This window comes from Archocentrus centrarchus, chromosome 22 (genome assembly GCF_007364275.1).
Source record: "Archocentrus centrarchus isolate MPI-CPG fArcCen1 chromosome 22, fArcCen1, whole genome shotgun sequence".
Lineage (NCBI taxonomy): Eukaryota > Metazoa > Chordata > Actinopteri > Cichliformes > Cichlidae > Archocentrus > Archocentrus centrarchus.
The window spans coordinates 22,332,636-22,359,229 of NC_044367.1; the positions used below are offsets into that span (position 1 = coordinate 22,332,636).

Below are 26,594 nucleotides of genomic sequence, written 5' to 3' on the forward strand. Positions count from 1 at the left end.
TGGAAAAACACACAGTAGAACAATATCAGTCATGGACTGGCCTCCCCAGAACCTGGACCGCAACATTATTGAAGCAGTGTGGGATTATTTTGACAGACAACGCAACAAAAGGCAGCCAACATCCAAAGAAGAGCTTTGAATGTCCTTCAAGAAGCCTGGAGAACTGTTCTGAAGACTGCTTAAAGAAATTATGAGAAAGCTGCCAAAGCACTAAAGAAAACACTGAAGGTCAGAAAATATCCAGAAGATGGCGCTAATGCAACTAAAAGGGAATCCAGGTAGTTAAACGGTCCAGTAGGTGGCGGTAACGCACCTGCTGCAAGATGGTTCACCAACAACCACTAAGACCCAAAGAAGAAGCAGCAGCGATCGGCTGGGAGCTGCCTGCATCATCCGCCAACCAAGCCAGGACCCGACCAGCAGAACCGGAGGAAAATGGCGTTCACATTCGCGGCCTTTTGCTACATGCTCGCTCTGCTGCTCACGGCGGCTCTTATCTTCTTCGCTATCTGGCATGTAAGTATGCATTTCTAGCTCGCCCTGCCAAACAGTGCGGGCATATAAAAGTGGGTGAAAGAATGGGGAAGGCGGGCTAACAGCGGGCTAACGAAGCCTGGGAATGAATGGCACACACCCTGCCTCTCGGCTAGGACAACAAGTTAGCAGCCTCAAGGCCAATACGTACTTTGAATAAACTGTTTCCTGTCGTCCGTGAACGGCTCCGCTTCAGCTTTGCACCTAAAACATCTTGTTTGTTTGTAGTCTGCCAGCTCAGAATGCAGTGGTGGCTAGTTAGCATGCTAAGCTAACGTGTAACTGTCATGTGTTTACCGACATGTCACATTTCTGCATTGTGTAATACCGCCAGTTTTTTACAGTCCCAGCATAGTCATGAGGGCTCTGGAGCACATTCAACGGGCTGTAAACCTTTAACTAACTGTTCAGTCATTTACTAATGTGAGCTAATTAATGACGTGGCTTGGGATTTAAAAAAAACATCTCACACACAAAAAACTTCCCAGTTTGGGGAACATCAACCACAGTTTCTGCTTCTGGCTGCTCAGATGTGAGGACTGTACTGTGAATGGATACCTTGAAGACAGAGAGAGCATGTGATTTACCTTTGAATGTAGACTAAAAGCAGTATAAGAGGTTTGATTTTCTTTCATTCCAATACATATCACAGATTTAAAAGCATATATGAAGTGAGACTATAATACTGTACATGCAATAAGCAGCATTAAAAAGTAATCGTAAAGACTGTAGACGACCCTCTGGAAGTATTGAAAGCATGTTTCACACCAAATCAGCTGGCAGAATTGAAATGCACATTATTTAACCCTCACAACGCAATAAACTTAAAATGCATATAAGAGTTGGTAAGTAGACTGTCACTTATATAGTGCCTTTCTACTCAAGTCTCATTCACCCAGTCACACACACAGTGCTTTTGTCCATGCATCCTAAGGATACTTCAACGGGTGGATTGGAGGAGCTGTGGGATCAATCCACTGACCTTCTGACCCATTCTATCACCTGAGCCATAGTCGCCCCAGTACCTGAAGATATAGTAAATACATTTTCTACAACAAAGCCTATTTTGTTTAGATTCAGCATTTTTATGGAGAAGGGCAGTTCGTTCCAAAGGTTTATGGCACAATGTCTAAAAGTTTTTTGTTACACTTAATGTTAAAACGCAACATGAAAAATCACGTCTGGGTACTGTAATTGTGACAGATTGGAAAGGAGTCAGGGAGCAGTTTTGATGTTAATATACGCGAGGGTTATTGGAACATTTAGGCATTTTAAAGTAGAGGAGTCATTAGTGGTATACACATTCACCTAACAAGCAAAATATCCCCGCTTCGGTCCCGGGAGGAGACAGAAATCCCATTGGGGTTGTCGGGAAGGGCATCTGGCATAAAGGGAGTTGCCAAAAGTAGCTTTAGATCTACACCAATGATTACAGGCATGGATAGCTGAGGATGTAGCAGGTTGTTTGTTTTTTTTTTGTGAGCTGAATGTAACTGGGATTTGAGTTTTTTCTGAAGGCCCCTGAACCTTGAGTGACATGCGTAGTAGGGTTTAATATTTTTCCCGAAAATGACATGAATCAAATCCCGGGAAATGACGAGCCATTTCCCGGGAATCCCGGGAAAAAGTTTATTTATTTTTTTATTTTAATTAGGCCTTCTGTAGCCTGTGTCGGCCTTAACCTATTCTGATATTGTAGAGGTAGCTTTCCAGCTATGTCCTGTTATGCCCAGTAGGGGGCAACGTCGGCTTGATTAACGCAATAAAACCTACATCTCAGCATTCGAGTGCTCGAGCTATGCGGTGTTGTATCGTTCCTCAACACTCCCTTAAGAAATATAAGTCGAATATTCCTCCATTGTACATGGAATTATACCAAGATATTTTACAACTGCTGGTGCAAAACAATACGGTTCATCTCCACAGCATTGATAATGGCTCAGCCACGCTGTCGTGGCGACATCTGTTGCGCTATATCTCCACCAGTGGAACGCTGTAATAGTCATTGAAAAGTTAACTACCGTACTACACTATAATATGGCATAACACAGGGCCTTGAGTAATGCACCACGACTTGGTCATTGCCATTCTGGCAACAGCAAATTTATAACACCGTGTCTGAGGGTTAAAGTAGGTTCGCTGTGAATCGTCTTTTGAAAAACTGGCCAATCCTTATAGCCTAAAAAATATATATTTTACTCAACTCCATTTTAAAAGCGAAATATGTTAAAGCAATCTATTTAATGATAATTTCTTCACCCATTAGGCCCGTATCCTAATTCATGATTGTTAGTAAGCGGCTGCAAACGAGGAAAAGAAACACTCGAAGTTAAACAGATATTTCTTTATTGTTCAGGGCAGGCATATTTTATAGGCTATATAATGCAATATAACAATATATAATAATATAAAATTATATAATACAAAATACCTTAGGGTAAACACATTGCCTACGATTTCAACAAATTAAAGAGGAAAAAAGTACAACTGTGTAATACCTCTATTAAAACACTTGAGATGAAGGCTGAAGCCTTAAACGGAGGCTGAACGTGCCTGAAATGAAGAGTAATGCTTTTCGCATTAAACGAACCCTTCTCTCAATATTTCCTTAAATTTAACATTCTGAAGCTTTTTTTCTTTCTGAAAGTCAAATCGACGCGCACGACTTTTTTCCCGGTTTCCCGTCTAACGTTTCCCGGGAAACGGGAAATGGTTCTGATCGCATTTCCCGGGAATCCCGGATCCCGGGGATAAACCCTAATGCGTAGTCAAAGTTTGGTTGGACCAGAACATAACATTTTCCTTTCTTTTGTTGAAATGACTTATTTTTCTATATAATGACATGCTTGCACCTGATAAACTTTGATCTAAATTTACGCCTGAGTATTTTAAATGGCTAGTTAAGCTAATTTTGACAGAATTACATTTGACTAACAGGGTTTCCCCTCGTTAAGTTTACTGTTACTGGCTAAAAGTCTTCCCTAGATGGAGTCAAAGCTTATTTTCCTCCAGCAGAGGTTAACAGATTCTAAGTCCTGAAACATTTTAAATTCAGTGTTGTTAGGATTTTTTATTTAGATTAATTAGAAGAGCATAATCATCAGCATTAAGGAAAAGTTTGCAAGACATGGCCTGAAACATGTTAATTTAGATGGGGAAAAGTAATGGACCCAAAATATACCCTTGTGGTACACCACAAGTAACATTTCCAGCAGGTGAACTTTAATTCTACATTTTTTTTTTTTCAATAGATCTGACTTGAACTGTCCTACAGAAATATTGCTTAAACCTGCTGCTTCTAGTTTTTCCTCTAGAATATATTGCTTCACAATATCAAAAGCCTTTTGAAGGCCAATTAATACAACACCAGCATACAAGCCATTATTCATATTAAATCTAATTTTATCAAAAAGGTATATAAGCTCAGTATCAGTAGAGTACCCTCGTCTAAAACCTGACTGAAATTCATACATGAGCGTCTCAGCACTCATGTAATTGTAGACCCGATCATAAAAAATTCTCTTATGTAATAATTATAGACCTGTAAGGTAATTAAAGACTTGTGTCTGGTAATATATATGCAAGTCTATAATTACCTTCAAAGATGTGCTCACCTTTTTTAAGCAATGGTACAACTCAGGCAGTTTAGAAATCAGCTGGAACAACTCCAGTCTTTAGAGAAAATATATGTAAGAGGAGAGGTTATCACAAAGGATGCGTCTTTCAAAAATGTAGTTCTAGTCCATACACACTCCTGAGAGAATACAAGATTCAAAGATTTTTATGGTCAATTTGCATACAGGACAATCAAAATGCTGTTGCTTGCTCACCTTAGTATAAAAGAAGAGTTAGGTTTGATTTTTATATTAACTTATGTACAATTTTTATATATATTAAACCTAAACTATTCTAAACCAGCATTTCTCTGTTTGTAAAAGTGAAGAATACATTTATTTATTAAAAGACCTAGGGGGGAAAAATCATTGAAAGTGAATGTGACACATGTTGGTCAAAGTTCATTTCATTACCATCCTTCAAACCTGCATTGCAAAATAGACTTTCAGTAGCACCCGGCGTGCCTGTTTGCTTAAAAACGTTCCATAGTTCTTTTAGAGAATGCTGATGTTCACTCTAATTTTTTTTAATAGCCCTTTTTAGCGTTTGCGTACTGAGTAATATTTATTAGTTTTGGTATACAGAATGAGAATTACTGTACTGTTCCTCTGTTAGAATATTTAATTGATTCACTAATTGCATAAAATATTGCACATGCATGTTTTGGCCTGCTCAGTCATTTTTAACGTCTTGATCACCTTGTTCCTCCAGATAATAGCTTTCGATGAGCTGAAGACTGACTACAAGAATCCTATAGATCAATGTAACACTTTAAATCCGGTAAGTGATCTCACCTGTGCCGCTTTCACGCCTTCCTTGGCTCTATGACCGCATGCAGATATGCTCTGTTGAAAGATGTTTTCTTTATTTTAGTACAACTTTATCCGCCTGTCTTTTTCTCTCATTTCTCTGCACTGTTATGCTAAATAACCTGCCTGTTATAAACTAAATGATCTTGTCAGCTGTCAAACTCTAACAGCCTTTTTGTTTTTCCTTATCTTTTTTTAATTTTTTTTTTTTGTAACCACTTTTTTTTTTTTTAAACGGCAAAAAGACAGTTGAAAAGGTCAAAAAGATTAAAAGAGTCAAAATTGCACTGAAGGTTTGTACCAATCTTTAAAATGCCCGCTCAGTTCCAACTCAGTCTGCAGTCTTGTCATTTTGCACGGGGAAGTGTTTGCAAACGTCTTTTCAGTTAACTAATCTTAAGGCCAGGGTTCAGCTCGGGATTAGACAACATGCCAACTGTGCCTCACGTGCCCCTTCCCCCCCCCATTCTAGTTTTATTTCTGGCTTTTTAATCCTTTCTTTTGTATTTCCCTCCTGTACACATCAAAGTGCAGCTTTTAGGATGTAAGCATTTGAAGTAACATCAAATCTGACAATGTACCTCATCAGACCGATTACACTTACTAACAGGCATGTTTTAAGCTTTGTTGAACTGCTTTTTCTTTTGGCCATAGAAGCGATGAGTATGCAACAGTGGGCAAGCGATAAACTCTTGGATGAACTATCCACATTACTAATTATGGATATAGTATAGCTGTTAACTGAAAAGACTTGCAAATGCTCAAAACATGCATGATCTTTATTACAACCTACCCTTTGTTTGCATATAGTTACAAGTATCAGAAATCCCCAGGAAGTCAGAAAGTTGGGTAACTTGTTTTGCATTTGAAACAACTGTTCTGGCAGAGCTTGTACAGAACTGTTAGGATAGTAAAAATCACAGCAGTCAGGATGTTGGTCTTTTTTGCTTTTTCTTTTTCTTTTTTTTTAAACAGATACTTTGGTATAGCATATTTGATTGTCTAAGACAGTTTTTGTTTTTCAGTCATCCGTTTTCTTTAATGCATGTCGCATCTTGTTTTACTGTGAGGTGGAGGCTGCAATTTGAGTCAGCAATTAGCAGACCTAGGCCACTGTATATGATCTCAGTGTTGGCGCTAACCTGCATCACCTGCGGTTCAGAACAGATGGCTGCAGAATCCAAACACTCTCCAGCTCAGCAATATTTAGAGCTCCTGATTGGTTTGTGATTTTTAGCTGAAAAGTGAAGGTTCCTCTACATTTAACCCTTGATGCGCTCCACAGTCCGATCTGCAGTTTTGACCTCTTTTCTCTTTTTCACATGTGGACCGCTCAGCTCAGTTGGCACTTCTTGTTTTTATTCATTTTTTTATTTTTTTGTGCTGTGATCAGTTGTTTTGTATTTGGCAGCACAGTGCAGGATTTCAGCACATTTATAGCCCTCCCTACCCTTCGTGCACCTTCTTTCCTACACGCCCCTCACCCTTCCATCTGTGGGCTGCTGGTTGCCCCCTCCTCTCCGCCCTCTGCTCTTATTTTTAATGCATGGCTTCCATGTGGTGCCTCCATCTGCCCCCCTGAACCCCGCAACCAGCTCGAACTCTGTCAACCCGAGGCAGGCTGCTGCATCGACACTGCTAAGCGTGCTCACAGCATGGTCCTTCTCCGGTGTGTTGTCCAGTCCGCTCGTCAGGACGTGGAATGATCTGTAGGGACACCCTCATTCCAGAAAATGTCGATGTTGGGATGCGCAGATATTGTCCAGAGCAAGTTTGATAATGCATGACATAAACAGGGTGGGAAATTTAACTGTTTTCTCGATCCACTTGCAACAGATTATTTCAAAATTATACAAGCACCGCATCTTACAACATCAGTTATAAACCAGTGACTAAAAAAAAAGGCTATGATACATTTTACATCTCTCATTGTGTGGCCATTTCTCGCAGCATGAATAAGCCTCACTGTGGTAAACAAGTGAAGAATGACTTAAAATCTGCAGGTGGCTGGTTTTATTTTTCACCCTGTTTCATGTGTTAAAATAAAGGAGCGTTTGTGTTTTACCTCCATCATAAAAACCTTACTTTGACTTTATTAAACATTAATTTATGTACAAATAACATAAAATGAAGCTGTGCCTGACTAAAGGCCTGTATAACACATGTACAGCACATAGTTAAGGTAATGGCTTAACTGGAGTATTTTGTGATTCATTCCTTCTCTTCTACTTTCTAAAGCTACTGCAATTTTTAGATGTTTGCTTCTTTAAATAGCACCGCTTTCCCCTTGTAAAAAGGACTCATTACCTTTGAGGATCTGTTACGTCACATTGTTTTGTCCTCTGTGCTTTAAGTTCTAAGTCGCTGCATTTGTTCCAAATAATGTGCGGACTGTTAAACTTTGTCTAGACATTACTATTACTAAATGAGAACTAGAACAAAAAGAATTAGACTCCGTGTGAATATTGACATATTCTCTTCATCCTTGGCTCCTTTCAGCTGGTGCTCCCAGAATATCTCATCCATTTCTTCTTCTGTGTGATGTTCTTCTGTGCGGCCGAGTGGCTCACCCTCTGTCTCAACTTACCACTGCTGGCTTATCATGTCTGGAGGTACGTATCAGAAAACACTAATCGGGTTTGCTTAACAGCTGTTAACCTTCTGAAGTGGGGCACATTGGAATATAACCCTCTGCTTTCATTTTTCCATGCTCCAGGTATATGAGCAGACCTGTGATGAGCTGTCCAGGACTCTACGACCCAACAACCATCATGAATGCTGACATCCTGGCGTACTGTCAAAAAGAAGGCTGGTGCAAACTGGCTTTCTACCTCCTGTCATTCTTCTACTATCTCTATGGGTATGTTTTTTATTTGTCTCTCATCTTTCTGTGACACATATCGATTCCTGCCTGTGTCTGCAAAAAAGATCAAGCCAAACTAGAAAACATGAAGCACCTTCTGTTATTGCCCCAGCCTGTGACACAGGTGTTGTACTAGTCGCTATTTTAGGCACACACTGCAAGTATTTGGTTGGGCCCCCTTTTGCCTTCAGAACTGCTTTGATTTTTTTTTTTTTGTAGCATAGATTCATCAATGTACTGGAAACATTTCTCATACATTTTGGTACATATTGACACGACATCATCACACAGTTGCTGCTGATTTGTCAGCTGCACATGTGAGTCTCCTGTTCCACTGCATCCCAAAGGTGCTCTGTTGAATTGAGATCTACTGACTGTGGAGGCCATTTGAGTACAGTGAATATATAGCCATGTTCAAGAAACCAATTTTTCTTTTTTGCTATCCATAAGTAAAAAGATTGGGGTTATAATCTCAAAATTTTGAATGAATAACTCAAAATTTCAATTATTTTCTCAATTTTGAGTTATTTTCCCAGAAGTTTGAGTTGGTAAGTTGAGATTTTGAGATCCATAACCCAAAATTTTGACTTCTGGATGCCAATTTTTTTCTTTTTTCCCCCAGTGGTAGAAGTTGAAGTTGTCACGTGGCACGTTATGCTGCTTGAGGCAGCCATGAGAAGAGATGGTTTTGACATTCAGCAGGTCGACTTGACCATGTCTGCATGCCTAAATGCATTGGGCCACATTTGCGTTAACAAGCAGATGAACAGGTGTGCCTAATAAAGTGGCCAGTGAGTTAATTGTTATTTAGGTGCAAAGTCACCTAAATAACAGTTCTTTAGGAACTTTGACCAGTTAGAGTTCCTTTCCTCTTGACTTAGAGGCCTGAGTTTGTTAGGCCAAAATAACTGCCCTGGGGCATTACCAAGACAACCACCGAGTGTCTATAAATACTTGGACTTGATCTTGGACTTGAAATGTGTTGATCTTAAAATTGTCCAGCAGAGTTTTTGCACCTTGGTGATTTGATATAATTGCAAAGTATGCTTATATTTATTCAGTTGTTCCTCTTGCTCTCTCCAACAGGATGATCTATGTTCTGGTGAGCTCTTAAATGGTGCGATGAAGCAAAAGGACCTGCATGTACAGTAAACGACCAGACACTATGATTTTAGTGCTGGAGTACTGGACCTGCTGGAGACCACCTTCCAGCAACACAAGACGCCATTTCCAAGTGGACAAACCTGTCATTTCAGAAACATTTAGCCAGTTTTAAGAGAATCTCGATTGCAGTGTTCCTCTCATAGCACTATAGTTACAAAGATTTTATGGAAAATATGGACAAACCTGAATGGACACATTTCTTTTTCTTTCTTTCTTTTTTTTTTTTTTTTTTTTTTAAATGGTGTGATTTTTGATGCTTGGGATTTAAAATAAAATGTTTTTTTTTCTCTTCATTATATTTCCCAGCTGTTGAGTGTTTACAGACTAGGTAGACATTTTCAGGTGTGCATTTATCTGTGAGAATCTAAGCTGTGTGCTGAACTGCATTAGCTTTTTCTGTGAATTAGATTCTGGGCTTTAAAAGCTAATTTACACCTGCCACGTGACTCATGACCATGACTGAAATGAACAGCAGAGTGTAAGCCAGACTTGTGTTCTTGCCCACAGATACAGAAGGTCTTACAACTTGATTTTGGGACTCGAAGGTACAACGAGGGCTGAAGTGCGTGGGGTGTCATCACTTAGTGAAACGTGCTGCACAAGGACAATCATAGTCTGGTTGTCGGTTATCACCTTTCAAACTATCTGATGTTTCCAAGCTTCTATGACAAACTGTTGGCAGTATTTGTTTTTTTTAAGTGTAGACCGCCATGTGTATGTGATCTGTAGACTCGTCCTTGCAGCTTTCTCTAAATTAAAAGGTAGACTCAACAGTACTTTAATGTACTCGGCGTTAGGAACACACTCCTGCTTTCTGCGTTTAAACTTTGATAGGCGGCTGCTGGTGTGCCATACTGTTGAATATACCTTTTCAAATTCTTGTCATTGTGTATTTTGTTAATTTGAACACCAAATATTCCACATTGATAGAAACTCTGGCATTTTATTTATTCAGTGTTTTTGATTTTACATTTTTCTTTTAGTAATTCTCCAGAATATCAAGCACTCCTCACCGTATCGCTCATCTCCAGAATCTAACTCTAGAGTGATGTTTTAGGCCATTACAAAAAAAGTTTCATTCATGTTAGAGTATTTATTTTTATGTCTAACATGTAATGTTATCAGGGAAAAAGATTATCATTTGTCACATTTAATAAAAAAAAGTTTTTATGTGTTAGATCTCATCAGATTACATCTAGGAAATGATTTATTGGAATCTAAATAAACTATCCCGCTCTGTTAACATTGACTGGAGTGTTAATTTTTTTTTTTGTGCAAGATGTCAGTAAAGCATCTTAACATGCAGTACTGTGCCAAAATCTTAAACCGCCCCTCATTTCTTTATATATTTCACAAAAGGAAAGGAACAGTTTTTAATCAGATTATAGCGTCAAGCCAGTTAAACCTCTGGGATATTGATCTGGTCAGTTAAGTAGCAGAGGGGGTTGTTAATCAGTTTCGGCTGCTTTGGTGGTAATGAAATTAAGAAGAGGTGCACTAGAAGGGCAACAATGTGACAACCCCCAAAACGAACGGTTTGATGGAGACCACTGATATTTTTCCCCTCATTTTTTTTTTTTTGTCTCAGTTTTCCATTTGGCTAGGGTCAGTGTCACTGTTTGTAGCATGAGGCCATACCTGGACCCTACAGAGGTAGTCCAACTCCTCCAGGATGGCACATCAAACCTACCATTGCCAGAAGGTTTACTGTCTCTCTCAGCACAGCCTCAAGAGCATGGACGAGATTCCAGGAGACAGGCAGTGACTCTGGGAGAGCTGGACGGGGCCGTAGAAGGTCCATCACTCAGTGATGCCCTCGTTCAGAGGAGGAGGGCATCACTGAGGAGATCCCCCAGGACACCATCTGTCATCTCATTAGGAGTATGCATACAAGCACGTGTGGGCCATATAAACTACTGAGTACCACTTTTAGTTGCTGCAATGATATATCGGCAAAATGGACAAGCCTGCTGCATCATTTTTTCAGTTTGATTTTCTGGGTGTTTTTGAATTCTGTAGGTTGATAGATTTCATTTCCATCAAATGATGTGGCCTTTCATTCCTAACACTTTACCTGGTCCGTATCAGTACAGATAAAGCATGACCCCCCCCAATTGAAATCTGTTTTTTTTTAAAAGGTGTTCCTTTCATTTTTTCAGCAATGTGTTTTGCTTCCAAGGAGCCAGATTGTCATTTTTTAAAGCAGTCTTGAGCAATAGTTCTGCAAAAAATGTCAAACATAACAGTTTGAAAAGCATAAAATGGTATTTTTGCACCAACAAGGTGATTCTCAAAGAGCGTTTAATTGAAAAATAGAGAAATTTTACAATTACATTTGATACTTGAGTCATATGAGCCCAATTTAATCAGATTTAGATGAACTGTTCAAGAAGACTCGCCTTCTGAAAATTTAGTGTCAGTTAAGAACTTTAGGTCTTATAACCATTTTCAGTCATTTTGTAGAAAGAACTGATTCACAACCACATATTAGAGACAAACTGAATGTCTGAAAAGCTCATGCTCAGTTTTATTCCCCTTAGATAAAAAGACCATTGGAAAACACAGCATAGACACATATTTCCTAGCTGACAACATTTCTAACACACCATTAATTTCATTTGTAATATAAATGAAACAGTCACTAATAAAAGCAATATCTCCTCATAAAGTCTTTTTATTTATTTATGAGGATAAGAAGCAATATATTACAGTTTTCATTCTAAAGTGCATTTCTCAAGCATAGACTCACACCACCACACAATCAGAAAAGCATCACTGGCAAACAAGCAAGTCTGAGTAGCTCAAGTTTTTCAGCTCTGTAGAAAAGAGCGGTAATCACCGAGACACTGAGCGCTCTGAGGGAACCTCGCCGCTTTCTCGGTAGGCCGTGTACTTTTCCCGAAACTCGTGAAGAAAGTTGTATTGCTACAGAAAAGTAAAAAGATGCTGGTAAATGGAAAAACAACGAGTAAATCACTGAAAAAAAAAAATGCATAATTCAGACAAAAACACTGAGGTTATCATACAACAGAGACATGAAACATTTGCTAAATCGGAGACAACATAATGTTGTGACTATATTTCCTTTCTGAATTAAAAGGCTTGAACAGTTTGGGAGTGCTAAAACACTCCTGATAAGTTTGTGTTGTTAAGAATTTTAGATTATTGGTTTTATGTCACAGAGCAGTGAAAAATAATCAAGTTTTGTCTTTTTTTTTAATTATTAAATGATCTGATTAATCTGTTATGTACACTCACTGGCCAGTTTGATAGGCACACCTGTTCAACTATTCAATCAGCCAATCACATAGCGGCAACTTCCATACATTTAGACATGGTCAAGATGGCCTGCTGAAGTTCAAACTGAGTAGCACACTTTGGGGAAGAAGGTGATTTAAGTGACTTTGAACGTGGTATAGTTGTTGGTCTGAGTATTTGAGAAACTACTGATCTGTTGGGATTTTCCCCCACACAACCATCTCCGGCGTTTACAGAGAATGGTTCAAAAACTATAAAATATCCAGTGAACATCAGTTCTCTGGGTGAAAATGCCTTGTTGATGTCAGAGGTCAGAGGGGAATGGCCAAACTGCTTCAAGGCAACAGTAACTCAAACAACCACGTGATACATCCAAGGTAGATGCAGAAGAGCATCTCTGATAGTCTACAGCAGCAGAAGACCACACCAGGTGCCCCTCCTCTCAGCTAAGAACAGGAAACAGAGGCTATAATTCACACAGGCTCACCAAAATTGGACAATAGAAGATTAAAAAAATGTTGCCTGGTCTGATTAGTCTTGATCTCTGCTGCGGCATTCAGGGTAGGGTCAGGTCAGAATTTGGAGTAAACAACATGAAAGCATGGATCCATCCTGCCTTGTATCAATGCTTCAGGCTGCTGGTGGTGTAATGGTGTAGAGGACACTTCGGGTCCCGTGGTACCTACTGAGCATTATTTAAGTATTACACACTACCTGAGTATTGTTGCTGACCGTGTCCATCCCTTCATAACCACAGTGTTCCCATGTGCTGATGCCAGCATGATAATGTGCCATGTCACAAAACCACAAACTGGATTCTTGAACACTGTACTCAAATGGCCTCCACAGTCAGCAGATCTCAATCCAGTAGAGCACCTCTGGGATGTGGTGGAATGGGAGATTCACATCATGGATGTGAAGCTGACAAATTTGCAGCAACTGTGTGATGCTGTCCTCACTTGTTACAGATCTTATTTCAAACTATTTAGAGTAACAGTGACAACAGCAGTGTATAGTAAGATGTAGAATAAGGTGTCCATCAATGACAAATTGCTTCCATACGAGCACTCAGTCAGATGCACTCCTTGCTTGTGACGCCTGCTAACACTGACAGTGGTCCACAAACCAATAGGAGAAGTGGCTATGTCCATCTTTTACATACAGTCTATAGTTTTGCCACCTTTATGCTTTACTGGTTTCGACTGGATTCAGTTCTGATAATTGATAAATGACTTTAGAGCAACAATCTTGCCAATTTCAGCCCTTCAAAAGTGAGCTTATGATACTAGGGTAAAAGCAGCAAAATGACCCCTTAAAAACTACAGAGAGAGAGAGGAAGGAAAGCAGTGACTCACCCTCACTGTTTGTATTGCTCCTCCTCCTCTGTGCTGCCTGAGGATTTCGATGGCTTTGTTTGGTGTCATTGTGAAAGAGAGCTGAAGCAGCAGACAGGCAGCAACTGGAGGGCAACAAACAGCCATGCGATGGGAGCAGTGACATTAGACTAGGTTATGTGACATTTCTGATGTTAAATGGAGAATAGATTTCAAAATAACAGAATAATAATCTTACTTAATGCAGAGCGTCCCAGGCCCCCATAGCAGCTGTAAGGGAAGGTAGAAAGAAGAAAAAAAAAAAGGGGACAAAATCCAATGAAATGAACAGCTAAAGAGCAATCTGCTCTGTTGTGTAATGAAAGGTGTCCTGAGGATAGCTGAAAATAGATGCATTTGTGGTGATATGATGCCATCTGGCACTTCAAAGTTTTAGCATACCAAGGTGTCCTTTATTGGACAGGGAATATTGTGGTAACAATATCTCTCTGCATCAAAAATAAGAGCCACTCATATTATACAAGTCCAGGACAACCAGTTTCCCCTTGTTGCCTAGTGAGCTGCTTTATCAGCTCTCTGGGAGAGTTGAGAGCCTCTCAGGAGCCTTTCAACAACAGCAGTAAAAGCTCTGTTGACTTCACATCTTGTGGTTTTATAGTGTGACACAAACACCTCTCTTTACTACCCCATCTGATCTGCTGGTGCAGGTATCTTCGTTTAACCCCGATAATACATAAAATATCAGCTTAATCAGAATGAAAAAATGCATCCGATCAATACTTTTATTACAAATGTTTTAAAAACAAATACATTTTCTTACTATAAAACTAATTTGTGTGTCTTGTGTGGCTCAAATGGATCGAAGAAACCAGCAAACAGTTTGACTTAATACTGTTGCACCTCTCAGCTGATGTCCACCCTCTAATTAAAGAAGGATAAATCATTCACTTCAAGTATGTTTAACACAGGCCAATACTTTATACTTACTTTCTCTTCATGCTTTTGAGAATATGAGCGACCACTCATTTCATTTCTTTATATTTTGCTTCCAAGGAGCCAGGCTTTCTTGCAATTTATAAAGTGTCCTTGAGCTTTATGAAGGTCTTTCAGGGGTTTTCTTTGGACATTGGCTGCTTTATCACTCTTTTTCAGAGCAGTATTTGCACCTGACCATTTTCAAAAGAATTTCTTTAGTTGTACCTACAAAAAACCCCACCAAGAATAACATAATATAAACAAATCTGGCTCAAGACTTTTACACACTACTACATGTAAACTCTCCTCTCTCGCTGTTATATCTTTGCCACCACACAAACAGCATGTGGATAGACCTGGATCTTGTGTAAGATTAAACTGAACTGAGGTTTAACTTACTGGATCACGGTCCTCCTGTCATTCTTGAGGCTGGCCTGCAGCTCCTCCAGGATCTGGCAGCACTGCTCCAGCTCAGGAGTGTCTCCATCTACGAAAGGCATGTGGTGAACCCTAAAACCTAGCTGCTGGTAGACCTCCAGCAGGGAGGGAACCCGATACTTGCTAAGTTCTCCTCTTGTGCAGAAAACAAACACATCCTGCACCCCCTGGTTCTGGAGCTCCTCTGTTAACAAGAAGGGAAGTTTCTTTAAAGTTACAGCTTTTCTCTTCATTACACTGCAGTATGATACACACTCGTTTTAATACACATCATATGGACTTTTTTCTTCAGATCTTTGCACTGATAGGATTGCATGCACATGTACAACGATGTTGAAATGACAATACAAATATTATTATTACTGTAATAAAGTTTTCTACATCTAACAACAGTACAAAGAATTCAACCTTTAAAATATGTGCTAATCAGGGGTGGGCAACTCCAGGCCTCGAGGGCCGGTGTCCTGCAGGTTTTAGATGTGTTCCTGATCCAACACACCTGAATCAAATGGCTGAATTACCTCCTCAGTATGCAGTCAAGTTCTCTAGAGTCCTGCTAATGACTTCTATATTTGACTCAGGTGTGCTGGATCACATCTAAAACCTGCAGGACACCGGCCCTTGAAGCCTGGAGTTCTTGATCCAAGTGGTTGGATTTAAAGGTCACATATGCTTTTAAATCCTTCTTTTTCATATGTAACTCATTCACTTGTGGTCTATATAAAGTAGAACTGCAATGCTTTGGTCTGAATTCCTCGTTATTGTAGCTCCACAGACCCCTCTTTTACACCTTTTTTTGACATGTGTCTTAGAGCAGCTCGTTTTGGTGCGGTCTCTTTACATGTGAATGAGACATTTCACGCCCCGCCCCCCTCTAGGTCGCGGAGCGGTCCACTCTACCCCGTCCAGCCATTTTTGTAGTTTGATAGCAGCGATACGATTAACTACCGGCAGAAAAACAGGAACTTCGAAGAGGCTCTGATGCCGGGGGGGCGATGTTAGGAATCGTGTGGGTTAATACACCCAACAACCGAACATTTTGACTTGTCTACTTGCAACTTTGGCATAACTGAACTTGGACTACAAAATCGCTGTGAGAAAAAAAATGGCGGATTCACGAAATTGGTAAGCCGGAAGTCCATGCCCTTGTTTAGCAGTTCCACAGCAAATACTGTGACGTAACAGATAAGAAAACATAACAGGGAATAGAGAAAGCTGAACAGCCTGAAAAATATGACCCAAAAATAATATAAAGATATCTATGTAGCACCGGGACAGAATGCACTTAAATTTCCTGCACTTATACACACTCAAAGTACACAACAAAATGTATTTAAGGGCTAAAAAAGTGGATTTTGCATGATGTGTCTCCTTTAAACATCTGCTTGTGAAGACTAATTCAATCTACACCCGGTAAAATCCCTTCTTGAGCACTGGAAAGGATCAGCGTTCTCTTACCGACATCTCTTTGTAGACATCTGCGGATTTCTTTGTATTTGCAACCTGTGGTTAAATAAATAAATAAATAAATCAGAAGGAAAAAGATTTAATAAGCAAAACCTTAGAAAAATAAGCAAACAATTTTACCTGGTAGTGCACATATTCCAAGAAACTGCGGGCATCCTACTATGGACAGAGGCAACCTTAAAGCCAATGAAAACCAAGTTTACTGTATATTAACAACATACTAATTATTTGTTTCCATATCAGGAAGAACAAGTAAACATACACACTGCTTTTGGATTCACCAGACTTACCAAGAGACACGCAAAGGAGTCAGATCCTCGTCTCCAACCTCATCTTCAGATGAAGAGTCAAACTCGCTTGTCCTCATTTCTTCAGCCCCACCCAAACACCTGAGAAAACGGCAGAAAAAAGGTCACTTATGTTAGGCTACCTACACTTTTATTGGTTCTGATAATGTTCAAAACAGTCTCTCATGAATTTAGGATATGTGGATATGACTAATCACCACATAAATTCACACCTACCTACAAGTTACATTACTTTGAAGTGAGACATGCAGTAATTAGCAAATAATTTCATTGTAGTACGACAATATAGTATATTTCATATAAGTCTTTTCCTGAGTCAGAATGGATTTTTTTTTTTTTTTTTTGGGGGGGGGGGGGGGGGGGGTGACTAATTGTATTAAACACGATCATAACACAGTAAAAGCAATGAGTAGGTGTGTGATTATTTGACGGAACTTTGTGCATTTTTATTTTATTTCTAAACCATTTTATGAACAAAACTATATCTCAGACTTCAGTAAAAGTGCTGCACACGCACTTCAACATGATAATCAGAATACTTTATTGATCCCAAAGGGAAATTACTAACATGCTGCCAATGATGATGGAAAGTAAAATTATATTTAAACACGATGCCACTGCCCTGACATAAAGCCTGTCGTTATTGAGACGTTAAAAGTGCTTATGTAGCACTCAGATTAATGTATGGATGTATGCTCCTCTGGCTGAGCTCAACCTTAAGGTAAACAGAATATCTATAGCAGTTGATTCCCCAACATTTGAAAGGTATGTCTTATAACGCTGACTAAAAGTTTGATTTAGTATGAACATCATTATCAGAAGTGACAGTAGTATATTTCACATCGAGCCCAACTAACGTTAGCTGTCCAGCTCATGTCGGTACACTGCAACAAAGAAAGAAAAATTAATAAAACCATCAACTAACTGTCACCACGAATAAACAGAAAGCTTTGTAGCTTTGCAGAGATGATAAATGATTAAATATTCAACATATCGTAGTCGCTTTCGTGATTTCTCACCAGTCATGCGCTCCTCCTTGCGACTGTTTTGATAGCTCCGTGAGTCCGTCAGCAGCTGCAATTTAAAAACGCCAGGAAGCACACCGCCAATCAGATTTGAGGAATGACTCTTCGCGCCGCCCCCTCCAAAACAAAACAGACGCTTGTGCGTTTGATTTAGTCTGCGGAGTCATCGACGAGGGCGGAGTGAACCTGTGACTAGAAATATTACAAAATGGGAAATTAAAGAGGCGATACTTAAAAACTGGCTATAGAGTTGCATATACACATAACATTTCTATACTAATATTCATATGCCAACTAAGCGTGTTTTCGTAAAGTATTGTAGACGCGGTACTACCAGACACGCATTGCAGAATGTTTTTCCCAGGAAATGGGATTAAGTGGAAGAAATTTTGAATATTTGAACCCTTATGCACCAATTTCTGCATCAATTTAACGCGTAAACGTCGTTATTTATTTACAGGAAAACACACATAGCAGGCGCTAGCTCAACATAATGCAGTAATTATTTATTTATGTCAAATAATTATGCAAATTTTCTGATTTATAAACTCTATTGAGTAAATGATTTTGTCTGATCTCAGGCAATTTCTTTTTTGTTTTTTTTTAGTTAAATTAAATTAATTAGTTTATTTGTGATGGGGAAAGTATGCATTTTCCAGCGGGTGCTGGAAAATGCATACTTTCCATCCTGAAATCTTTTACACCGTATGATGTCAGCTCAATTTTTGTTCTAGGTTTTTCGTACATTTTTGTTTAACTCCGTAAACTCCATGTACAGCACACCAATTTTATGCTCTAGAATGGGATTTATGTCAAACTGCATTGTCCCTTTTAAATAAATAAATAAAAAGAAGTTTGTTTTTTTTCATTTACACATTGAAAACCTTTAGACAAACGTTTTCTTTTGTTTCTTTACGTGCCATGTCGACAAAAATATAGACATCGCAGCAATTTACACATATTAAACAAACTGAATAGAATAAAATCAGCACCAAACGTGCAGTCCACTGTGAAACAACGCTTCCTTCATAGTTCACTGAGCGTCACGCAGGACATCTGCTGTCCGCACAGCGCAGCGCACAGTGCGACACGACCCTTCACGCTGCAAACCAAGTCTGACGTTAGAACAGCAGAACAACGGAGATCTGAAGGATTATAGGATTTATTGCACCTCTTTCAGATGTTTGGAGGAGCATTATCGAGGAGCTGCGACTGAGGTGAGCTTCTTTATCTTTCTTTTCCATTGTTTGCTGCAATAATCAGCTTTTTTCTCATGCTTTATGTGTGGATTGATGGATATTTGGAGATCACTAACATGCAGTAATTGTGTCTGTAAAAATGTATCAAGAATGTAAATCACTGTCTCACAGCCTGGAATAAAAAAAAAGAAAAAGCAAACATGATGTGCACATATTTGATTCCACAGAATTATAAATAATTATAAGGCTATAATGAATCTCTGTAATAAAGTGATCTTATCTGGTTTATTTGAAATTGAAAAGATGACTCCTATGCATATTTAATTCATCCTTTTTTGCTGATCCCTGCCTCTCCTTCTGTCAGCAGACTTATAAGGAGGGATCTTGGCTCCTGCAGCTGATTCCCCTGCAGGGCTGAGCTCTTTGGCTGGCTTGCCACTTCCTTAGCAGAGGGACTGCTGGCAGGGGCAACATCTGAGCAGGTACCACAAACAAACAGAAGTCATTAAATCGGGTTGCAATTGTGATAAACACATCGTCTTTAAATAATAAGAAAAATAGTTGATGGTTTTCTTAAATTCTCTGTGTGCATCACTTTAGGGAGAGCTCAGAGGTTTGCTTTACTGTAGAGAGATACTTTAACTTGCCTGCTTGGTAATGTGTGTCTGCTTCAATATCTAATTTATGTTTGGAAGATTTTTTTTTCTTAGCACTGACTCAGTCAGAGTCATCACTGTTCTTGTCTTCACAGTCTGTCAGCTTTCTGATTACTGGAAAAATCAGAAAGCTCACATGGGTTCATGCACAGATTGTGCACATTAATCACTGAGTGTCAGCAAACATTCAGTGATTAATGTGTATGTGTTTGTCTCTCTCTGCACAGGTCATGAAACCTCAGGAGGCAGAGCTTGTCACTGAAATCTCCAAGGTATTTTGCACCTTCCCTCATCAGCCAGCCCAGTTTTGTGAAACATTTCACTTGAAATTAGGTGATCAAAATAGTGTCGTTCCCTCCAGCTACAATGCATGGTTTCGGAGCTGAAGTCGGGGTTCACCAGCGCTCTGTTGGAGCTCAGTCAGATCCAACATGGAGACACATACCTGAGAGAGGAGATGGAGGAGAACAGGAAGAGCTGTCAAAAAAAAGCTCTACGGCTGGAGGGTCTGGTCGACTCACTGAGGGTGAGACTTATAAATTAACCTGACAGGTTTTGGATATTTCACTGCAAAGTGACGATGCTCAACTAGTTCTAGACAATGAGATCAGCCTCAGTGCTTTGTGAACTACAGGAGGAACTCAGTGTGATGAGGTGTCAGATTACGCAGCTGTACAGCAACAGACAGAGACCTCAGCAGGATGGAAAGAGCTCCACATCCAAGCAAAGAGAAAGGTACACGTGCACCATGACCCTGGAAGAATGCATTGCCACCTATTGTAGCCATACAGAGATGTTAAATTCAGTATCATATATTAAAGTACAGTCCTCTCACAGTCCATCATTAACCTCAAATTTACATGGTACTCATCTTTATGAGACTTTTGAACAGTTATTAGTTAATGTAGAAGTATATTTTGTATTTTGAGCATATTTCTCTAAACATTTTGTCCTTAGTAGTAACGGCTTCTTCCAGTTTTGCAAACCTTGAGCTAGAAACAATTATATATGTGATATAAATGCACAGTAGAGGCTGTTCAAGTAGCATCAATGTACAGTAAATGTTGCCATCTGTTGTACAGCAGCGATCCAGCTGAGCCGGAGCGTGTACGGCATCAGTGTGATTGCTCGTCTGCTCCACCAGCCTGTCTGTCCAGGGGAAAACTGCTCCTTCACTGTTTCCTGCAGGGTCTCAAAGCCGGTCTCAGTGAAGGCACAGGTGAGCTCACGCATCACTCGCATTTGTGTAGAATATTTTTTTTCCAGTTTGCAGGGTTTATCAACTTTTTAGCGATGCTTTCTTTGGGTTTTACAGATGCACGACATCAGGTTGCGATGCAACTGCTGCACTCTGAGTGGGAGTATGTGTCTACCTTAAACCAGCTGTATGACAAATACAAGACCTTACCAGCTCACCAGATGACTGCAGAGCCGTAGTAAGTGTTGGAGTGGATTTTAAGTCATTTTGTAACTGTAAGTTACAGAAGTTTCTGTTTTTGGTAAAAGATTCGTGTGTGCGTGTGTGTGTGTGTGTGTGCGTGTGCGTGTGCGTGCTTGTTTTTTTCACTGTGATCCAGTCAGACGTATTTGAAGTTTGTAGAGCAGCTGTTACAGCGACATCTGCTCTTCAGAAACACCCTGCAGGAGCGGTTATCAGCTGAACACTGGAAATCTCTGGTTGGAGACATCCTGGTGCAGCTTATCGGCCACAATGATGTAACCCAATGCTTTTCTTAAAAATGATTTCAGTCCATATTTCATTACAATAATGCACAGGCTTCTCATATTCATTCTTATTTGTGTTGTCCAGACAGCTTTTTCAGACATGTACCTCGGCTATACAACAACTCTGGCATCATTCCTCTCACTCGAGTTCAAGAGACTCAATCATGCTGACAAGAGTCAACTGTTGCAGGTATTTTGGGTAGTACACCATTAACAGTGTTCAGTTAAAATGCACTTAACACACCAGACGGATGCTCTCTGTGTTATTTTACAGGGCAGCCAGATGGAGAGAGAGGAAATGAAACTGCTCTCCTTGCTGTTGGCACCTGTCGCACGCATACACAGCTACCTGAATCACATTCAGGTGAGTCAGGAGCCAGAGTGAATCCAGAGATTTTTAAGATCTAGGACACAGTGTATTAATTTAACAGGTCATTTAATAAAGATTTGACCTGACAGCTTACTGTTCCTTCTCCAGAACCTCTTGCAGTGGACTGGTAAGGAGCATCCTGACTGCAGCCTCTTGTTGGGAACTGAGCGAGCTCTGAGGAGCGTTTTATCTCGTTGTCATGTGATACTGGAGGAAGATGTTCGGTGGGAAGAAGGAGAAGGAGCTGGACAAGGGTTAGAGCATTATGACAAGGACAAGATATCAGATTTTGTTTTGTTTTTTTTTCAGATTTGGACTGCTTTAGTAGTACAGAATCTTAAAGAAGACCTATTACGTTAATAATAGTATTTTTATTTTTTCGGACTGTATTAGAGTATTGTATTAACTTTGCATGAATCAAAGCTCAAAATAATGATTGTTTATCTTATACTGGACCTTTGTGCAGTCCCTTAGTTCATCCTTTGAGTGAAACCAGCTGTTTTAGTTCCCTTTAAGCCAGCTTTTTCATTAGCTGTACTTATATAAAGGTGGTTGTGGCTGTGTTTCTGAGATAATGACTATGGTAGGGATAGCTGCTCTCACAGACATCATAAAACTCTATGAGTACAAAATCTGTCTTAAACCAAGCATTTAGATTAGCATTTTGAGCTTTTGGCTCACAGGGATTACTTGCACATACGCTGACCTTTTCATATGAAACTTTGTATACAACATACTATATATGTGCGAAAATAAGGAAAGGCATAATAGGTCCCCTTTTGTCTGCATTTGCCTGCATGTCTGCATTTAGAGTTTAAAATGTTTCTTCTTTGCATAAAAAGCACCTGCTCTGATGCTGCGGCTGGTGTTTCTTCTGCAAACTGTTGCACGAGGAGCCACCACACCAGAGAGTCTCAGCATGCCAGAGAGGAGTCAAAAGCTGCTGCTCAGAGGTCAGTGTCACTTGCTTTGGTACTTCCAACAATGCAACATGCACGAGAGCGCCTGTGGCGCAACGTGTTGTTGTCCAGCTCAAACAAGAGCCTATTTCAGTGGCACTTATTTGCAAAAATGTTGAAACCTTTTTCCACGTTTTTACGTTCCACAGTACTGACTGTAAAACTTGCAGATACAGTGCTGTGAAAAAAGTATTAGCCCCCTTTCCTAATTTCTTTTTTTAATATATATAAACACATGCAGTCATCATTGCTTTGCATAAAAAGGGCTTCACAGGTATGGGTATTGCTGCTAATAAGATTACACCTAAATCAACTAGATATCAGATCATCAAAAGCTTTAAGGAGATTGTTGTGAAAAAGGCTTCAGGGTGCCCAACGAAGTCCAACAAGTGACAGAACCATCTCCTAAAGGTGATTCAGCTGTGGGATTGGGGCACTGCCAGTGCAGAACTTGCTCAGGAATGGCAGCAGGCAGATGTGAATGCATCAGTGAAGTGAAGACTTTTGGAGGATGGCCTGGTGTCAAGAAGGGCAACAAAGAAGCCACTTCTTTCCAGGAAGAGTATCAAGGGCTGATTGATATTCTGTAAAAAGCACAGGGATTGAGCAGCTGGGGACTGAGGTAAAGTCATTCCCTCCAATGAAGCCCCTTTCCGATTGTATGGGTCATCTGGAAAAATTAAAAATGTCATATCAACAGTAAAGCATCCAGAGACCATTCATTTCTGGGGGGAGCTTCTCATCCAAGGTAGTAGGCTTACTCACAATTTTGCCGAAGAACACAGCCACGAATAATGAATAGTACCAAAACATCCTCCGACAGCAACTTCTCCCAACCATCTAAGCACAGTTTGGTGAAGAACAACGCCTTTTCCAGCATGATGGAGCATCGTACTCTAAGGCGAAAGTGTTAACTAAGTGGCTCAGCGAACAAAAGATTGAAAATTTGTAGCTAGGATAGCCAGGATAGCCATAGCCAAGAAACTCCGCAGACCTTAATCCCATCGAGAACTTGTGGTCAATCCTCAAGAAGCAGACTGACAAACAAAAACATACAAATTCTGACAAACTCCAAGCATTTATTATGCAAGAATGAGTTACTGTCAGTCAGGATTTGACCCAGAGGTTGTCATGGTAGGGTCATTTTTATCTCTTTTTTCCAACAGAGATGACCAGGTAGCTGCTGGCCTCAGCAACGGAGTGAACGGTTGCCACTCAATGCGTCTGGAGTGTTGGTCCTGTAGCCCAGTGAGAAGAGACCGGGCCCTCCTGAACCAGCCAGCCCATGACTGCGGACACGCCTACTGCTCCCTCCTCACTCCAGACACTGCAGGATGGGGAGACAACAGTGACTCGGGCCAGGGCACCTTCAGCCAGCCCACAGGGAAAGGCACCAATGAGCTAGAGGCACCTCGCACAGCTCGCAGTCTGGAAGACTGTGAGACAGACCCTGATGACACCTCTGCCTTTGACTACTCCTCAGTCACCTCATGTAGCCCTGATGGCACCCTGTGCAGAGAGATGACAGGAAGCAACAGTGGAGAGGATGAAGAGGAAGACAGCCAAGTGCCAGTGCTATTAAAGCCATCATACAGTCAGCAGCAGCTGGTCAAAGAGGCACCCAGAGAGAGGACTGTGTGTCTGAGGTGGCAGATTCCAAGACTGACCCCTCACCCTCCTCTGAGGAATCCCACAGGGCCGTACGTGGATGGGCCAACACCGTGCCTCATCAGCTCCTACGGGAAGAGGTTAGTCAGCGTTAGAAAGGGGTCGCCTCCTCTACACCCGAAAAGCGCCTTCAGGCCAATCTGGGATGATCCATCCAAGCAGGTAGTCACGATGGCACCACTTTTAATTTAATACACCTTTAATTTACTTTTTTTTTTCAAGGGACCATAATAATTGTCATTTCAATGCCATTTGGTGTAGAGTTTGGCATCTCCAAGTGATATACTGTTGCAACAGTTCATAGATGAATTTCCAGTAAGCTCATTTTTTGTGTAGAAAATGCTATCTTGCCTAAATAGATGTTAGAGGCAGTCAATGACACATAATTGTTTTAATCTGAAGTATCTCCAGTTACCATATGATTTATTTTCAAGCCTCTTAATGCTTTTTATATGTACCTGCTCTTTACATGTCCTCATAAAGCAGGCTGATTCAGCCCCAGAGAAAGACAGCAGGCAAGGTTTCATTCCGATTCAAGCTCCAGCGAGGCAAAACTTTCAGAATTTCAACCCGAGTAGAGAAAATTTGAGGTAAGAGCATCAAATATGTAACAGCAGTGACCCTTCCTCTAAGGCAGGGTGTTCAAACACACTCAGGGAAACTGCAGGAAACAGGAAAATTTTGCCTTTATATGATCACTAAGGTGACTTTCCAAACATGTCTTTTCAGGCCGGGGCTGGCTCAGCAGCGAGGGAACCAGGCAGTAGCCGCGAGCAGTGGAGGACTGTGGGATGACAGTGAGGACAGCGAGGGGCCCTGCAGCACTGTTTGATGACTGTCATCAAAAAAACAAAATAACTTTGAAGTTACATCCAAAACCCGAGCACAAGCTGAGACTTCTGTGATAAAAGCATTTTTCCACAAGGCCGCTACAGACCTGAAGTGCATGAATGACCAACAAGGAACTCAGAAGCCCGAAATCAGGGACTGTTTTTGGATTTGATGTTAAACTTAAACCTTATTTGAGTGCTGCAGATCTCTTTATTCTTTTTGTCTTTTGAGGATTACATTTTTATATGCAGGCGGGATCACGCTTCAGCCCAGGTTGAACTCATTACTGCAGAGAGAGAAAAACAAGAAGTAGCATTAATCAGACGCTCCATCAGGATTTTGTGCTTGAAAACCTTTAATAATCCCATCCATGTTTTTTACCTAGAGCAGAGCTAATTGTGATAAATTATTAAACAATATAAATAGTGTATATAGCTAAAAGAAATTGACTGAATAAAATTTGTACCTGTACTCAGGAACTGTCGTGTAAACTTGAACATAATCAGCACTTTAACTTTAATTTCCAAAGTTTCCATCCACTCATCGTGGCCATGAATGCCACAGTAATTTTGGGCTTTTATTGATTTCTTTGAACTATTCTTTTTCCAGGCTGGAATAATTGTACAGCATATGTCTTTAATGACTTTAAAAAACAAAAATTGGATGCACAAGTTTGAACTGATTTTGGATTATCTCTGATCCACACAGGCTCAAAAGTACAGGCCCACAGTAAAGTGCTTTTTATATCACAATGGCCCATGGAGGACTATGGAGGGTGAAGCCTCGGCGCCATAATCAACATTTTGAAGCTCTACTGAAATTTGCAGCTGCTCACATGAACAAGCCAAATGCTTCCTGGAGAAAGGTTTTATGATCAGACGAGACAAAGACTGAGCTATTTAGTCACAACGACAAGAGTTATGTTTGGAGGAGTAATTGTAAGGCTTTCAAACCTAAGAAAACAATACCAGCTGTCAAGCATGGTGGGGGTGGCATCATGATCTGGGGCCATTTTACTGCCAGTGGTACTGGTACATTGGACAAAGTGGATAGAATAATGAAGGAGGAGGACTACCTCCAAATTCTTCAACTTCAAATCAACAGCTGGACAGCTGAATTCAGTTGCTGATGGATTATTGTACTACTCACGTTAGCGACATCGGCTCACTTACAGACCTGTCTGAAGTGTTGTTTGAAGAAATGTCTGCCTTCTCACCTGTGTGCTTCCTCTGTACAGATTTCCCTTGTGTTCCCAGTGAGAGGAGCTGAGAGTGGAGAGCGAGTAATAAGTTTGTTTTTGGACCAACCTGTTCTGTGACTTGGACCCCTGCCTGTTTGTGAGAGTGAGCGGCAGTTAATGGGCTTTCCCATTCAGTGGTGTCAGAACTCGATGTCT

General features: G+C 40.4%; 3 protein-coding genes across 4 annotated transcripts; 2 read left to right on the forward strand and 1 right to left on the reverse strand.

Moving 5' to 3' along the window:
• Positions 1–355: 355 nt before the first annotated feature.
• Positions 356–10,215, forward strand: cnih1 (cornichon family member 1). The gene is made up of 5 exons (XM_030719510.1): positions 356–516; positions 4,861–4,929; positions 7,458–7,570; positions 7,675–7,818; positions 8,908–10,215. Exons 1-5 carry the CDS (start codon positions 436–438, stop codon positions 8,933–8,935), a joined length of 435 nt encoding a protein of 144 aa, XP_030575370.1. The 5' UTR covers positions 356–435; the 3' UTR covers positions 8,936–10,215.
• A 1,323-nt stretch (positions 10,216–11,538) lies between these two features.
• On the reverse strand, positions 11,539–17,869 carry cdkn3 (cyclin dependent kinase inhibitor 3). Of its 2 annotated transcripts, none has more exons than XM_030719249.1 (8): positions 17,623–17,652; positions 16,748–16,846; positions 16,578–16,633; positions 16,449–16,493; positions 14,952–15,174; positions 13,816–13,847; positions 13,599–13,702; positions 11,539–11,910 (listed from the first exon to the last, which is right to left on the reverse strand). In XM_030719249.1, the coding sequence occupies exons 2-8, from the start codon at positions 16,822–16,824 to the stop codon at positions 11,821–11,823; spliced, it is 627 nt and encodes a 208-aa protein (XP_030575109.1). In that variant the 5' UTR covers positions 16,825–16,846; positions 17,623–17,652; the 3' UTR covers positions 11,539–11,820. The 2 variants fall into 2 exon arrangements, with proteins under 2 accessions (XP_030575109.1, XP_030575108.1); XM_030719248.1 differs by lacking the exon at positions 17,623–17,652 and adding an exon at positions 17,785–17,869 and having other exon boundaries at positions 11,541–11,910.
• Positions 17,454–25,482, forward strand: LOC115772771 (uncharacterized). Its single transcript, XM_030719150.1, has 14 exons — positions 17,454–17,486; positions 19,873–19,917; positions 20,007–20,171; positions 20,280–20,380; positions 20,728–20,864; positions 20,961–21,081; positions 21,223–21,361; positions 21,456–21,560; positions 21,645–21,734; positions 21,849–21,994; positions 22,583–22,693; positions 23,866–24,529; positions 24,851–24,957; positions 25,097–25,482. The coding sequence occupies exons 1-14, from the start codon at positions 17,454–17,456 to the stop codon at positions 25,197–25,199; spliced, it is 2,067 nt and encodes a 688-aa protein (XP_030575010.1). The 3' UTR covers positions 25,200–25,482.
• Positions 25,483–26,594: the final 1,112 nt, after the last annotated feature.